At 41.4% G+C, this 13,052-nt stretch overlaps 1 protein-coding gene across 1 annotated transcript in view; it reads left to right on the top strand.

Annotated features, from left to right (window-relative positions):
- The first annotated feature begins 1,223 nt into the window (after window positions 1-1,223).
- smg9 (SMG9 nonsense mediated mRNA decay factor) overlaps window positions 1,224-13,052 on the top strand; it is a 13,304-nt gene continuing 1,475 nt past the window's right edge. Inside the window, exons 1-12 of the mRNA XM_008285034.1 lie at window positions 1,224-1,624; window positions 1,732-1,806; window positions 2,386-2,620; window positions 2,758-2,855; window positions 2,959-3,071; window positions 5,659-5,770; window positions 5,976-6,071; window positions 6,231-6,316; window positions 8,411-8,517; window positions 8,616-8,723; window positions 12,342-12,467; window positions 12,562-12,706. Of these exons, the coding sequence (XP_008283256.1) occupies window positions 1,478-1,624; window positions 1,732-1,806; window positions 2,386-2,620; window positions 2,758-2,855; window positions 2,959-3,071; window positions 5,659-5,770; window positions 5,976-6,071; window positions 6,231-6,316; window positions 8,411-8,517; window positions 8,616-8,723; window positions 12,342-12,467; window positions 12,562-12,706 (1,448 nt within the window). The 5' untranslated portion in view covers window positions 1,224-1,477. The remainder of the gene's footprint in view (window positions 1,625-1,731; window positions 1,807-2,385; window positions 2,621-2,757; window positions 2,856-2,958; window positions 3,072-5,658; window positions 5,771-5,975; window positions 6,072-6,230; window positions 6,317-8,410; window positions 8,518-8,615; window positions 8,724-12,341; window positions 12,468-12,561; window positions 12,707-13,052) is intronic.

The following is a 13,052-nucleotide window of genomic DNA, read 5'->3' as shown; positions in this document are numbered from 1 at the left end:
GGTTTTACCAGGAAGAGAAATTCCTACAACTCCCACAATGCAACAGCGTGCTTTGTAGCCGCTCGTTCTTCTTCTTCTTCTTTGAGCGTTTAACGGCGGATGCGGACTAACTTAGCGCACTACCGCCACCCTCCGGATGCATTGTAAACGACCACTGTTATGGCTCACAGCTTTGCAGAAAAAATGAGTAGCATGCAAGCTACACAATAAATAAATAAATAAATAAATAAATAAATAAATAAATAAATAAATAAATAAAAAATAATATTCTGTTTCTAAGCCCTGTGTCTCGTAAGAAGTCAAGTAAAATTTTTAATCACTTTGTGCTCTGATGGCTTAGACAATATGCCTCTCAGGCTGAATGCTAGCCGCTCGACTACTTCCAACAGCAGTTTTTGTTTTGAATTTTATAAATTTAATTTTTTGATTTGATAAGAAATTTTTGACGAGTTTGACTCAAAGTTAATTCCGGCTACTTGAACCATACTTTTGAAACAACACTTCAGGTTCTTCTTCTTCTTCTTCTTCTTCTTCTTCTTCTTATTATTATTATTATTATTATTAGTAGTAGTAGTAGAAGTAGTAAAACTTAATTTGTATTCATCGTCTTCTTTTTTAATTCTTTATTATTATTTAAAAAGAAATAAACAAATACATTTTAAAAAATGGATGAATGAATACATAAATAAAAGTAAAAATATAATAGCGCAACAACACCTTAACAGTAAGGTCAAGTTGTTTTCAAATTGGTATATTTTACACAACAGTCGTTGAACAAAAGTGCTTTCCAATACGGAAATAAGACTGGCGTTATGAGTTTATTCAACAAGTTACTGAGGTTAAGGCGCTGAAAGATTATTTGCTGGAGTAAATTAAATATTTTGGTTTGAACTGTACGATATTAAACAAAAATACTAAGTTTTTAAGAAAATGTGTAAGTATGTCATGATAAAGACAAACAAAAATAGCAGAACAAGGTTAAACAGAGAATAAGAGTATAAAATAATGTTTCCTACTGTATTCTTTTATACAGTGCACATGTTGAAATTGAAGTGGGGGGAACTAACCATGTCCTTACCCTGTTTCTAAACGGCTTCTTTTACAAGAGGAACAATATGCGTTTGTCTGTTTGAAAGGGGATTTTCGGGCGGGCGGAGTTTCTCCCAGCGCTCTGATTAATGGTGAGCCGCTCCGTCACCCTGTAACGGTAAGCGCCGTGAATTAAATCAAGCGAACTACCGGGACTCTTTGGCTACTGTTTATGTCCACAGACAAGTGCTTGAGCAGTAAATGTAGCATTTCAAGCTAACTAACGAATTTAAACGACAACGACAGTAACGATCACAGGTTTGTAGCTCGCAGCAGACTTTCAGTTTCGACAACAGTTCGGTGGACGTGTTATCTTTCACTCACCTGTGCTTGAACGGGGAGTCACAGAGCGGTTAGCTAGCTTCCTACTCACTTCAGCCGCTGCGACATGTCAGAGTCCGGCCACAGTCAGCCCGGCATGTACGGGCAGGGACGCAGGAGGAGGCGACGTCGGGGAGACAGAGATGCTGGACCGCCGGGGCAAAATCTGTCCGGTCCCAGTCGAGATCGAGAATACCAACCGAGAGAACGAAGGGTAATGTAGACACAAATCAACGAAGTCTGTTTTGCCTTGACTGCTGACTGCTTGAAATTCAGTGTATCATAACATTGACTGAAGTACTTGTAAAAATTTCTAATCAGGATGGGAGCGAGGATCCACCAGGCCCTCTCATTCAGAAGACCCCCATCATTCTTGCAAAACCTCCAGGGGAGAGGGTATGTTAGCTCCATTTGCAGCTCTATCTGTTGTATACAATCAGTAACACACTGCATGGTTACTTTGCTTACAGAACAGTCAGGTTGATCCCACAGTTTGGGAACCATGACATCTACACTAGGCCTTAGCAGTCAATCAGGATAATATTGAAATGGTTAAATGCACTATTGAAATCACAGGAGCTGCATTTATTTCAATCAAGGTGAAATGTGTCACAAAATACCATTAAAAATGAAGCGTTGTTGCACTTCAGAGATGCAACGGCCTGCAACTCATGTTCTTGTTTGGTACAGACTACAGCAACAACCACATCTTCATTTTTATGTTGTTTCAGTGGGAAAAAAGCAAAAATCTCATTCCCACTACATATGTCTATCACTATCACAAATCTGTCAAAATGATCACATTTAGATTTTGTTTGCTTATTGTTTAGCGCTACTTTTGAGGATGCTTTTTTTCAAAGTTCCAGAATATGCCAACTGCTAGAATAAATCATTTAATAAGTGATCATTTCAAAAAGTGTAGTTTATATCTTTGAAAGCCCTCGACCTCTAATCAAACCTTGAATCCTTTCCAAGGCTAAGCCATCCCAGAATGCACCCATCACTGGAGCGCCGGTCCTGGAGAAGCCCATCATGCTGATGAAAGCCAGAGATGATGCAGGGAAGCCAGGGACTCCCCCAGAGGCAGCAGCTCAGTCCTCTGGTCCTGGACCATCCAAGATGGAGAGGGAAGGCCAGCGTCCCACCCAGCCAGTATACCAAATTCAGAACAGAGGAATGGGTGCTTCTGCATCAAGTAGTGCTGTGGACCGTAAGTTGTTTTATGTTTCACAAAAAAAAATAAAAAATGTAATACTGTAAATGTAAAAATACCCTCCTTGCACAGGCATAAAGCCCAAATTATGTGTGCAGAGACAAGCAACTTAAATCTTTTTATGTGACTTCCAGCCATGGTTGGCCAGTCCAAACTCCTTCCTCCAGAGAAGATGAAGCACAGCATCAAGCTGGTGGATGACCAGATGAACTGGTGTGACAGTGCCATGGAGGTGAGTTAGTGTTTAGTAATGTAAGTAGACTGAGGTCAGAAGATTTAATGATGTTTTAGGTGTACTCACTGAAGGAAGTGGTGTTTGTTGTTGTGTGTTGCAGTATTTGAGGGACCAGACGGACATGTTGGTGGTGGGAGTCATCGGCCTGCAGGGCAGCGGGAAATCTACGATCATGTCACTGTTGTCTGCCAACACTCCTGAGGAGGATCAAAGGTAAGGTCAGGGGTAGCATCAAGAATAAGATAAAGTTAGTAAATTGCTTGGCAGTGTTCACACCAGACTCGAATTCATCGCACTATTCGCGCGTTACGCGTGTATTTGGACGTGTGTGTGCACTGAGTTTACTCTCTTCATTTGCATTTAGCGCGAATAGAATCGCGTCATTCGCGCGAATAGCTCGCTCAATTCGCGTCAATCGCGCCACGCTAATCACATGATTAGCGCCGCGGGATGTTTACTCGTATCTATTCGCGTCTTCACATTGACTTTACATGTAAATCATTCGCGAGAATGATTTTGCTTCAGTTTTCAGCATCAGTTTTAACTGATGGGACATATTAACAATACAGTGAGGTAATCATTAAATCATGAGTAAGTACTAATAACTACTCAGGATGATGTTTCATTTCTGGAAGATGCTCAAAAAGAATAACTAATGTTTAAGTAATGAATAGTGAATGAATAGCTTGTGTTTAGTGTTTAAACTACTTAAGAAGAAAGTGAGGAGTGTGATGGATTCACGGATAGTTATGAACTAATCATTACTCAATGATTTGTTAACATCTCCCGGTTGGTTCTCCACTCTTGTTCTGTAGTTGGCATTCCAATGCAGAGACTCTGGCTGGGTACGAAGTGGTGCAAATGTCTACACGAACGGCCCCATAATCAGCCCTCTAAAACCTTTCTGTTCCCATTAGGATGTGCAACCAACAGCTTAAAGCGCAATATCAACTTCACCGACAAACAGTAATGACTAGATGTGACTCCAGTTCTATGAACATGTCTGAAATAAAACAAATTTGTTATGTTGCCCTATATTTAGGCCGGGTTTGAGAGCAGAACATTGATACTCACCGAGGGCAGAAAAAAAGGGTTTTGTTGTCCTCTTCAGGTTTAAACAATAAGCATTTGTCTTCTCTTAGTTTATCCAATCAGCGTCAAGACCCACACAGCAGTTTGTCTGGGCTGCTCAGAAGTAGCCACCTTGGGATGCATGTTTCTTTCTCTTCCAAAAATGGCCTTGAAAAAAGGTTCTGCAAGGGTTGTTCTTTCAGTCAAAGCATGCACAAAGGTTTGGGCTGCTCTAAAACGGCCCACAAGTTCCTAATTTCTTCCTCAATTCAGTAACTACACACATATTTGTAAAAAATTTTCAAGGGTTACCAAAATATCTCTCATTATGCATAATGTCATCTCATGATGTCAGTGTCCTCTATCTATCCATCCATCCATCCATCCATCCATCCATCCATTATCTATACACCGCTTAATCCTCACTAGGGTTGTGGGGGGCTGGAGTCTATCCCAGCTGATTTAGGACAAAATCAGTGGGGGTCCTGGGCATTGTTCATGAGGCTGGTGGCAGATGGAAAGAAACTGTTCTTGTGGCGTGAGGTTCTGGTCCTGATGGACCGAAGCCTCCTGCCAGAGGAGAGTGTTTGAAAGAGTTCGTGTCCAAGGTGGGAGGGGCCGGCCACAATCTTATCTGCATGCCTCAGAGTCCTGGAGGTGTGCAGGTCCTGGAGAGAAGGCAGATTCCAGCCAATCACCTTCTCTGCAGAGCGGATGATATGCTGCAGTCTGGCCTTGTCCTTGGTCGTCGCTGCAGCGTACCAGATGGTGATGGAGGAGGTGAGGATGGACTCGATGATGGAGCTGTAAAAGTGCACCATCATCTTCATTGGCAGCCTGAATTTCTTCAGCTGCCGCAGGAAGTACATCCTCTGTTGTGCTTTCTTAATGAGAGAGCTGATGTTCAGCTCCCACTTGAGGTCCTGGATGATGATGGTGCCCAGGAAGCAGAAAGACTCCACAGGGTCCACTGGGCAGTTAGTCAAGCTGATGGGGGGAGTGGGGCTGTGCTCCTCCTGAAGTCCACAATCATCTCCACTGTCTTGAGAGCATTGAGCTCCAGGTTGTTCAGCCTGCACCGGGACACCAGCCGCTCTGTCTCCCTCCTGTATGCAGACTCATCTCCTTCAGAGATGAGCCCAATGAGGGTCATGTCGTCCGCAAACTTCAGGAGTTTGACAGACTGGTGGCTGGAGGTGCAGCTGTTTGTGTACAGGGAGAAGAGCAGAGGGGAGAGAACACAGCCCTGAGGGGATCCAGTGCTGATGGTCCGGGAGTCAGAGATGGGTTTTCCCAGCTTCACGTGCTGCCTCCTGTCAGACAGCAAGTCTGTGATCCACCTGCAGATGGAGTCTGGCACGTTCAGCTGGGAGAGCTTGTCCTGCAAAATCTGTTCTGTGTTCAGTACAAATGCCTGACTCAGATAGGTTAAGCTTATTATTTACATATATCTGAAGAACAACTCACTCATTTCCTCCTCCTGTGGTGAATTTTAAGGCTGCGCATAAAAAGTGTGGTACTCATTCTGAACACACAGGGGCGATATAATGCTTCCATAGAGTGGAACGTTATAGCGTCCTAACTGTTACAGACATTTACATCCTGTACATTCACTTGTCAATTTCAGTTGCATTTGTAATACGTACTTCTCTTTCAATTTGCACATACTTTCATTAATATAAACATTGTTTTGTAAAATCTAGATAATTCCGGATGTTTTTTTGAACAGGAGTTACGTGTTCAGAGCCCAGACTCAAGAAATTAAGGAAAGAGGAGGAAACCAGAGCACAGGCATTGATTTCTTCATCACTCAGGAGAGAGTCATCTTCTTGGACACACAAGTAAGAATGACTGACAGTCTCTTTTTCCTTTGCTGTAGTATTTTTACTGTGCTGCCAGATTGCTGAAGTAACTCATAAACTGACTAAAATGTCACCTCAGAATTGAAAGAAGTAACTTTGAGTGTGTAAAACCGCCTGTGGTTGAGGGTCGATCAGCGCCAAAGCACCGAGTGGCATTTATTAACTGCCCTTCCTGTTTCTTCAGCCAATGCTCAGCCCTTCTATCCTCGATCATCTTATAAACAATGACCGGAAGTTGCCTCCAGAGTACAACCTTCCTCATACATACGTTGAGATGCAGGTATGTGAATGGCCTGTAGAGGGCGGTACATGAACTAGTGTGTGTCCCACTACTCCTGAGATTTATTGTTTTGTGATGGTTTAGTGATTATTGTAATTCCCCTGTAGACACATACTGTTCATTCTAATGTAAGAACAACTCTGTGTAATCTGTCAACAGTCCCTTCAGATCGCCGCCTTCCTGTTCACAGTGTGCCACGTTGTGATCGTGGTTCAAGACTGGTTCACCGACCTAAACCTCTACAGGTAAGCAGCTTGTTCGTCTGCGTGGGCTCTGTGTGCTGCTCACTGCGCAGGCTCACATGACGAATGGAGAGGGCAGCTCTCAGGACGGGTCTGGCTGGAAGGAATGTTGAGCATTTCATGTTGTGTCTTGAAAGGATATTTGCTTTCACTTTTTCATAAGCTCAATAATGTAATGCTGTCAGTTGGTCTAGCAAACAGCAAATGCGGGGCAAAGCCAGACCGGTTGAATGTGACTGGCTGTGTGCCTGTCGAACATGTGCTAACGTTCATTCATCTTGTAAAGTACAACGAGTATCTGTCAGGAATTTTGTTATGAGTCAAACTGAATTATAATAGATAATCTGAATAAGTGTTGCGTCATGAGAAAGTCACTTTCCTTTTGTGTAGTAATCTTGGCTAAAGCTGGCATTTTTTTTTTTCTTTTTTAAATCAAATATGAGTTTTTAGTAACCTGAAAATGATAACTGTATGGCAAATGCTGCAATAAGATAGACAGGAGGAAGCTTGGATTAGCCTTGAAAGTGGAGAAAAACATGCACATCAATATTTAACAACTTCAATGACCGGGAACGTTTAGTAAGTCATAATAATTAGTGAGCAGTTGGTAGGTAAACACCCAGGGCTGCTCACTGCTCAGTTAGGACTGAAGGAACCTCTGGCATCTCAAGAAAAAAAAAAAAAAAAGAGGAAGTCCTTCTACCTCAAAGACGAGAGTCTACTCAGACATTTAGTCATGGCACTCAAAAAAGTGTTTTATTGCAAGTACAATAAATTTGTGATTAAAATGCAAATCCTTGCTGTGATGTCGACTCTTGCGGGCGGGACCTACGCTGAAGGATGTGTCTCTACTGACCAGTCAGGATCAGACAGGCAGCTTGGCAACATCCACAGTTTCTACACAACAGAATGAGTCTAATGTGAAGACAGACCGGAGTTGTGGTTTAACATATTATTTGTGTGTGCGTCAAAATGACACTGAACATAACAAGGAGCTTTATCCCCGTCGACCACACCTAGATGCTGTCCACATACACATATCTGGAGCAGAAAGTGCAAAATAGAATTAAACTTTTCCTCATGGCGTCCTCTTATACATATACATTTATTTTCACTTAATTTTCTTTCTTACTTAAACTCACTTCATGTATCTTTGAGGCTTTAAAATGTGTTAAATGCGTTTCACTGATCCATTTGCAAAGCAGATTTTTCAGAATTTCTTAAATCCTGCACTGTCTGCATTCATGTTTAATAGCTTCTTCACTGTCTTTTGTGCATGTTGATGCTTCTTTTAATGTTTGAGAAGTTAATCTTGATTGCGTGTTTACATATGGGTCACCGTAATTCATCCAATTTTTTAGAGAAATTTCTGCTCGACCATCTCTGATTTGCTCCAGATTTTTCAAGCATCAAATAAGGATATTTATAAAGATATCTATAACATTTCAGCTTGATATATGAAATATTTCCCTAGATAATAATAAAAAAAGGTTGCCCATGAATCCTTTTTTAGCACATTTTTTTCACACATTGAAATTTGAGGCTGTGTGTGAATGACAATATCTCAGCAGCTAACAAACATGAAAACCTGGAATTTTCATTGTTATTTCTCATCATGTCATTCATTCTAAATCTGCAATACTGGACAAGTAGATCAAATAGTCTCTGACTGTCGGTGAGCTGAAAAATGAAAATAAATTGAAGCCGTCATGAAAATTCTGATCTTTGAGCACACGGTAAGAAAAATATTGATCATGCAGAGGACAGCTAGTGATTTTTTTTCCTGAATCATGTGTCGCTGCATGTCATAATAATACAACACATATTTTAATATAAAATGCTTAATGATTTTTTATTTTTTTTGCTGAACTTTTAAGTTGTACCACAAAAACAACAGTTTGTGATATAAAAAAAAACAAGTTTCAAGCAAATTAGAGATGAGGGCCCCTGATGATTTGAGTTACTCGTACGTATATATGTTTGCAAGTTCTCGTTATGAACAATTACCCAACCCTCCTAGCTGTTGCCACATGATTGCATATGCCACTGCCACAAAGAAAGTTATGTTCTGTCATGTCATGTCATGTTGGTGAACAGGTTCCTTCAGACTGCTGAGATGCTGAAACCATCCACTCCGTCAGCGAGCCACGACAGCTCCGGCTCTTCAGGCAGCGACGACGGAGCAGAATATTATCCTCATATAGGTAGCTGCTTCATGCAGAAACACACTATCTCACACACCAACCACATGTAATCATATCAAGGTTCACGTTTGTCTCCCTTAAATGTCACTCTCGTCCAGTGTTCCTCCAGAATAAGGCCAGACGGGATGATTTCTGTCCAAGAAATCTGAAGAACATGCATATGGTGGTGGACAAGTTAATGGCTCATTCTCATCTCAAATACAAAGGTAACAGCACTCGTGTGAGATAAACTGCTCTTTATGATTAGAATTTTGTTCTTGTTTACAATCGGGGACATTTTTTAAAACAGGCCAAGTGAGAGGAACATTTCAGGCTGACTGTTCAGGAAATATATCTGTTTATATTGGTCAGTCTTATAATCAGAAGTCATGATTTTATTGACCTCCAGTTCCCACACAAAGAAATACCCGGTAGCACTGACAATCACAAACACAGAGAAAGTACGGCACCTTGGCATAGTTGTGCTGAGAAAGCATGCCAAAGTAAATATACTAAGAGTCAAAGCTCATGGTTACAAAGAAAAGTGAAGCACCGTTGCATTGTGACATAAGAAGCCCCAGTCTAAGGAAAAGAAAGAGAAGCAAAGAGAAAAGCCCTTATTTAGGTCAAACGAAGAAACTAAATAAATCATTGCATTCTAGTGACTTTCTTTTTATACAGAAAGTAGTTTGAAATCCAAATTAGCGTCTAGTCATGAATGTCAAGTCAGACATGTGTTCATCAGAGGTCAGAGGCCAAATACCTTTAAAGTGTACTTCTTAAAAATACGAGTATAATTGTTAAATATCTACTATGATTACAAATCTGAAAAACCACTGACTGTGTGATTAAAACAAGCGGGACACATTTATCTCATCCTGCGATATTAAAAAAGTGTAAACATGCATACAAATTGTGGAATTTTAGGTTGCATGATTGTAAACTTGTAATATAACTCAGATTGCAAGCATTCAACAAAAAAACACTTTAGAAGTATACATGTTTAGGATAAAAGTCTCTCTGTGTCTTTTCTGTCTGTGACAGTGAGAAGGTGGGTGTTTGTGTCTCATGTGTACATACAGCAGCACTTCAGATGTGAGGCGTTCTTCTTTAGTCCTGGTCCTGGTGGCCTGGTATCGTAGATTGAGTAATGTTGGATTTCTAAGACTATGGTCACTGCGGCGGATTAATTTCTCCATCCTATGTTACATCTGCAAGGTTGTACAGGCAGTCTGAGTCGTGGCTTGTATTGCATAAGACTGTTGTCTCAGTTTGCTTCTCAGGAATCTTCTTATGTTGATTATGAAGCCTTATGGCCAGGTCATGTAGTTACCCAAGCAGTGACTCAAAGTTTTTTATTGTAGTTGCCCCATTGCCCCATCGATGGGCAACTATAGAGTAATCGTGCCCGTGTGTTTTTGTGCATGCATGTTTTTTTTGTTTTTTTTGTATGTTAACAGTCTAGCACTTTACTGGACGGGAGTTTGAACCTGAAACTTCATACATGACCTCGGTACGGTCCCTTCTCGGGGTGATTAGATTTTGGGGTCGATGTATGCATTGGTGACCGCTACAGAGGTCAAAGGTCGCATTGACCAAAAAAGCTGTGTATGACTAAAGATGCACAAAAAGATGTAAGTTTAGTATACTAGCGTAGGAAGGCATCTGAGGCCTATAAACTGGTGATGTAACATATGAAATTTAGACAAAGGTCACACTGAAGGTCTTAAATTATCACAAATTTTACATGCATTAATACTTGGAAAAGGTGTACCATAAACACATAGTTTCTTACTGCAATCAGATAGGAGCCCATATTGGTGATGTGACATTTGACCTTGGAGGGAAGGTCAATGTCAGCTCAAGGTCATACATCTTAGGTGCTCAGCTGGAGGCGTAAATTACAGCGAAACTCTTCCCCTCCATGCACATTATCTGTGTTACATGACAGACTAAGCTCTTGTTACATTATGACTCATTTTAAGGCAAAATTAAGGCAAGTTCATCCTCAAGTAGGTACACAATAAAACACAGAGTCAGGTAAACATGCATGCATTGGGCAACCATGTCCCTCTACTGAGGCCTCTCTAGTTAATCAAGGTTCTTTGTCTTCTTCTGTCTCTTCTTCGTTTCTGAAGAAAAGTAGGATTTTTAAAAATATGGCCGTAGTCGGCTTGAGGAGTTCCAATTCTGTCCTGCTTGATATATCGTTTGATTGTTTGATTGTTGATCATTTGCTCCATTGTTTGAGTTGCTTCTTCTTGGGTTAGTGGAGACATCTTTTGGGCGTCAGCTTTGCAGCACATCGCACTGGTGAGCTTCTCATTCCGCACCAGGCATCTTGGCTTACTGATCGTCGATGCAGTTTCGGGTCAGGGGCAGTGACTACAAGTGATAGTCCAGCAATAGCTCAAGGACTTCCTTCAATATGTCTACTTCACCATGTGTTGCTCCTTGTCAGCTTTGTGTTCTTGCTTGAGGTTTAAAAAATGGTCTTGGGTGAGCCTCAGGTCTTAGATTTGGGATGCATTTAATTGCATCCAAGTTGCCGGTTCACTACAGTTTTGGCACGACTGTTCTTGCCCTGGGGCTCTTCTTTCATTTGGTTCTTGAAGGTTTCAACTTGTTCAGGTCTTTCTGCTTTGCCGTCTCTGACTGTGCTTGTAGACTTTGTCAGCTGGTTGGCGACAGTCTGTGGTTCTCACATTGCTCTTCTTAGCTTCTCAGTTTGTCCCGTGGATGTGTTTTCTTCTTTTAGGTGCTCATCATTTGTCCCTGGATTTCCATCTCATACAGAGGTGCTTCTGTTTTGCTCAGCTTCAGCTGGGTCATGAGGTTTGGAATGGAATGGACAGAGTCACAAGTTTTTGTTGCTTCTGGGTTTCTGTAGTTTAGATTGAAGTCCTCTGGTTTCCTGGTTTTTTTGTTTTTCGTCACAGCCTGGCAGGAGATCACCCATCGTGACACTGAGCCAAGTTTTTGTATTCTCCAATAGGAAAGAGGGAGTGACTTGGTTGTTCATTGTGGCAGATGGTACTGATGCGTTGGGAGTCAGGTTTGAATAATAATAAATGTACTTCCATCCATCCATTATCTATACACCACTTAATCCTCACTAGGGTTGTGGGGGGCTGGAGTCTATCCCAGCTGATTGAGGGTGAAGGCAGGGGACACCCTGGACAGGTCACCAGTCTATCACAGGGCTACACTTAGAGACAGACAACCAAGCACACTCACATTCACACCTACAGACAATTTAGAATCGCCAGTTAACCTCAACATGTTTTCGGAAAAGAACATTTCATTCAGAATTTGGGATTTAAATGGGCTGTAAGAAGCGCTGCCTCCTCACCAGTTCTACTCCGGATCATGTTGTTGTATAAGTGATACAGATTCTCAGCTGAAGGAAACATTATAGATGCAAACCTGTTGAGCTGTACGTTAGTGATGCCACTGAACGAAGTCGTGCAGTTACAGTAACGTAAACTGGATGTGTTGCGTTGCCATGGGAGCCTGCATGCATTCAGCTGGTGATGCAAAAAAGTGCATAAATATATATTTTTTGCTTGTTCCTGGTTTGCTTCAGATTAATTTCACTTTGATTTGGCCAAAAACTAAAGTAATTTTCATCTATCCTTCATTATAGGGCACTGTCATGCCTAAAAAAGCAATATTTGTTTACGTGCTATCTGCTTGAGCAGGTCTTTTTATTGTGACAGTGGTCAGGTTTAGATAAGTTCATGCAGAAAAGCAGGTTATTCCAAATGGTTCTTTCTTGCTGTATTTGGTTTGGCAGTTGTATTAACAAAGTACTTACCACAAATTCTCACACTGTTTGTGTTCAGGTACTCTGTCCATGCTAGACTGCAATATCTTCCCAGGCCTGGGGCAGGACTATCTGGCACCCGAGGTCAACATGTTCTTGCTCCCAGTGCAGGAGAACGATGGGGAGGATAATCTAACCAAAGCAGGTTGAAGAGGATTTTTTTTTTCCTCTTAAGATAACACTCAAGTGCCCTTTTATATATTGTTTGTGATACATAATAATGTTTGTATGATTTTTAGGCTCAGGAACGTACCCCCTCTTCTCTCTGCTCCCTGGCTACAGAGGACACCCGTCCTTCTCCACCATGGTCTCAAAACTCCGCAGCCAAATACTGGCCATGCCCCGCTGTCAGCTGTCACACACCATTCTCACCGAGAAAAACTGGTAAACATTACATACTGCTTTGTGTGTGTTTGTTTTTTTGTTTTTTAGAACGACAAATCAGAAATGAAGGAGAGCAACCAAATATTATGGTGGAGATTCTCCAACAGCTACGATGTCATTTCAAGAGGAGGTGGCAACAGAACCGACATCCAGTTTGTCAGCCAGGGTCGCAATTTAACACTTTTCAACTTGTGTTATTTTTTTCTGGCATTTTTGAGACATATGACGTATTCAGGACTGAAAAACACACTTGAGCTCTGTTCAAAACTGCAACAGTTTAATGTCAATGACTTAGAGCACATGTGTCAAACTCAAGGCCCGCGGGCCAAATCCATCCATTATCTAT

Source organism: Stegastes partitus, unplaced genomic scaffold (assembly GCF_000690725.1).
Source record: "Stegastes partitus isolate 25-593 unplaced genomic scaffold, Stegastes_partitus-1.0.2 Scaffold383, whole genome shotgun sequence".
Lineage (NCBI taxonomy): Eukaryota > Metazoa > Chordata > Actinopteri > Pomacentridae > Stegastes > Stegastes partitus.
The sequence above is the reverse complement of the archived record's forward strand: the minus strand, read 5'-3'. Positions and strand labels throughout refer to the sequence as shown.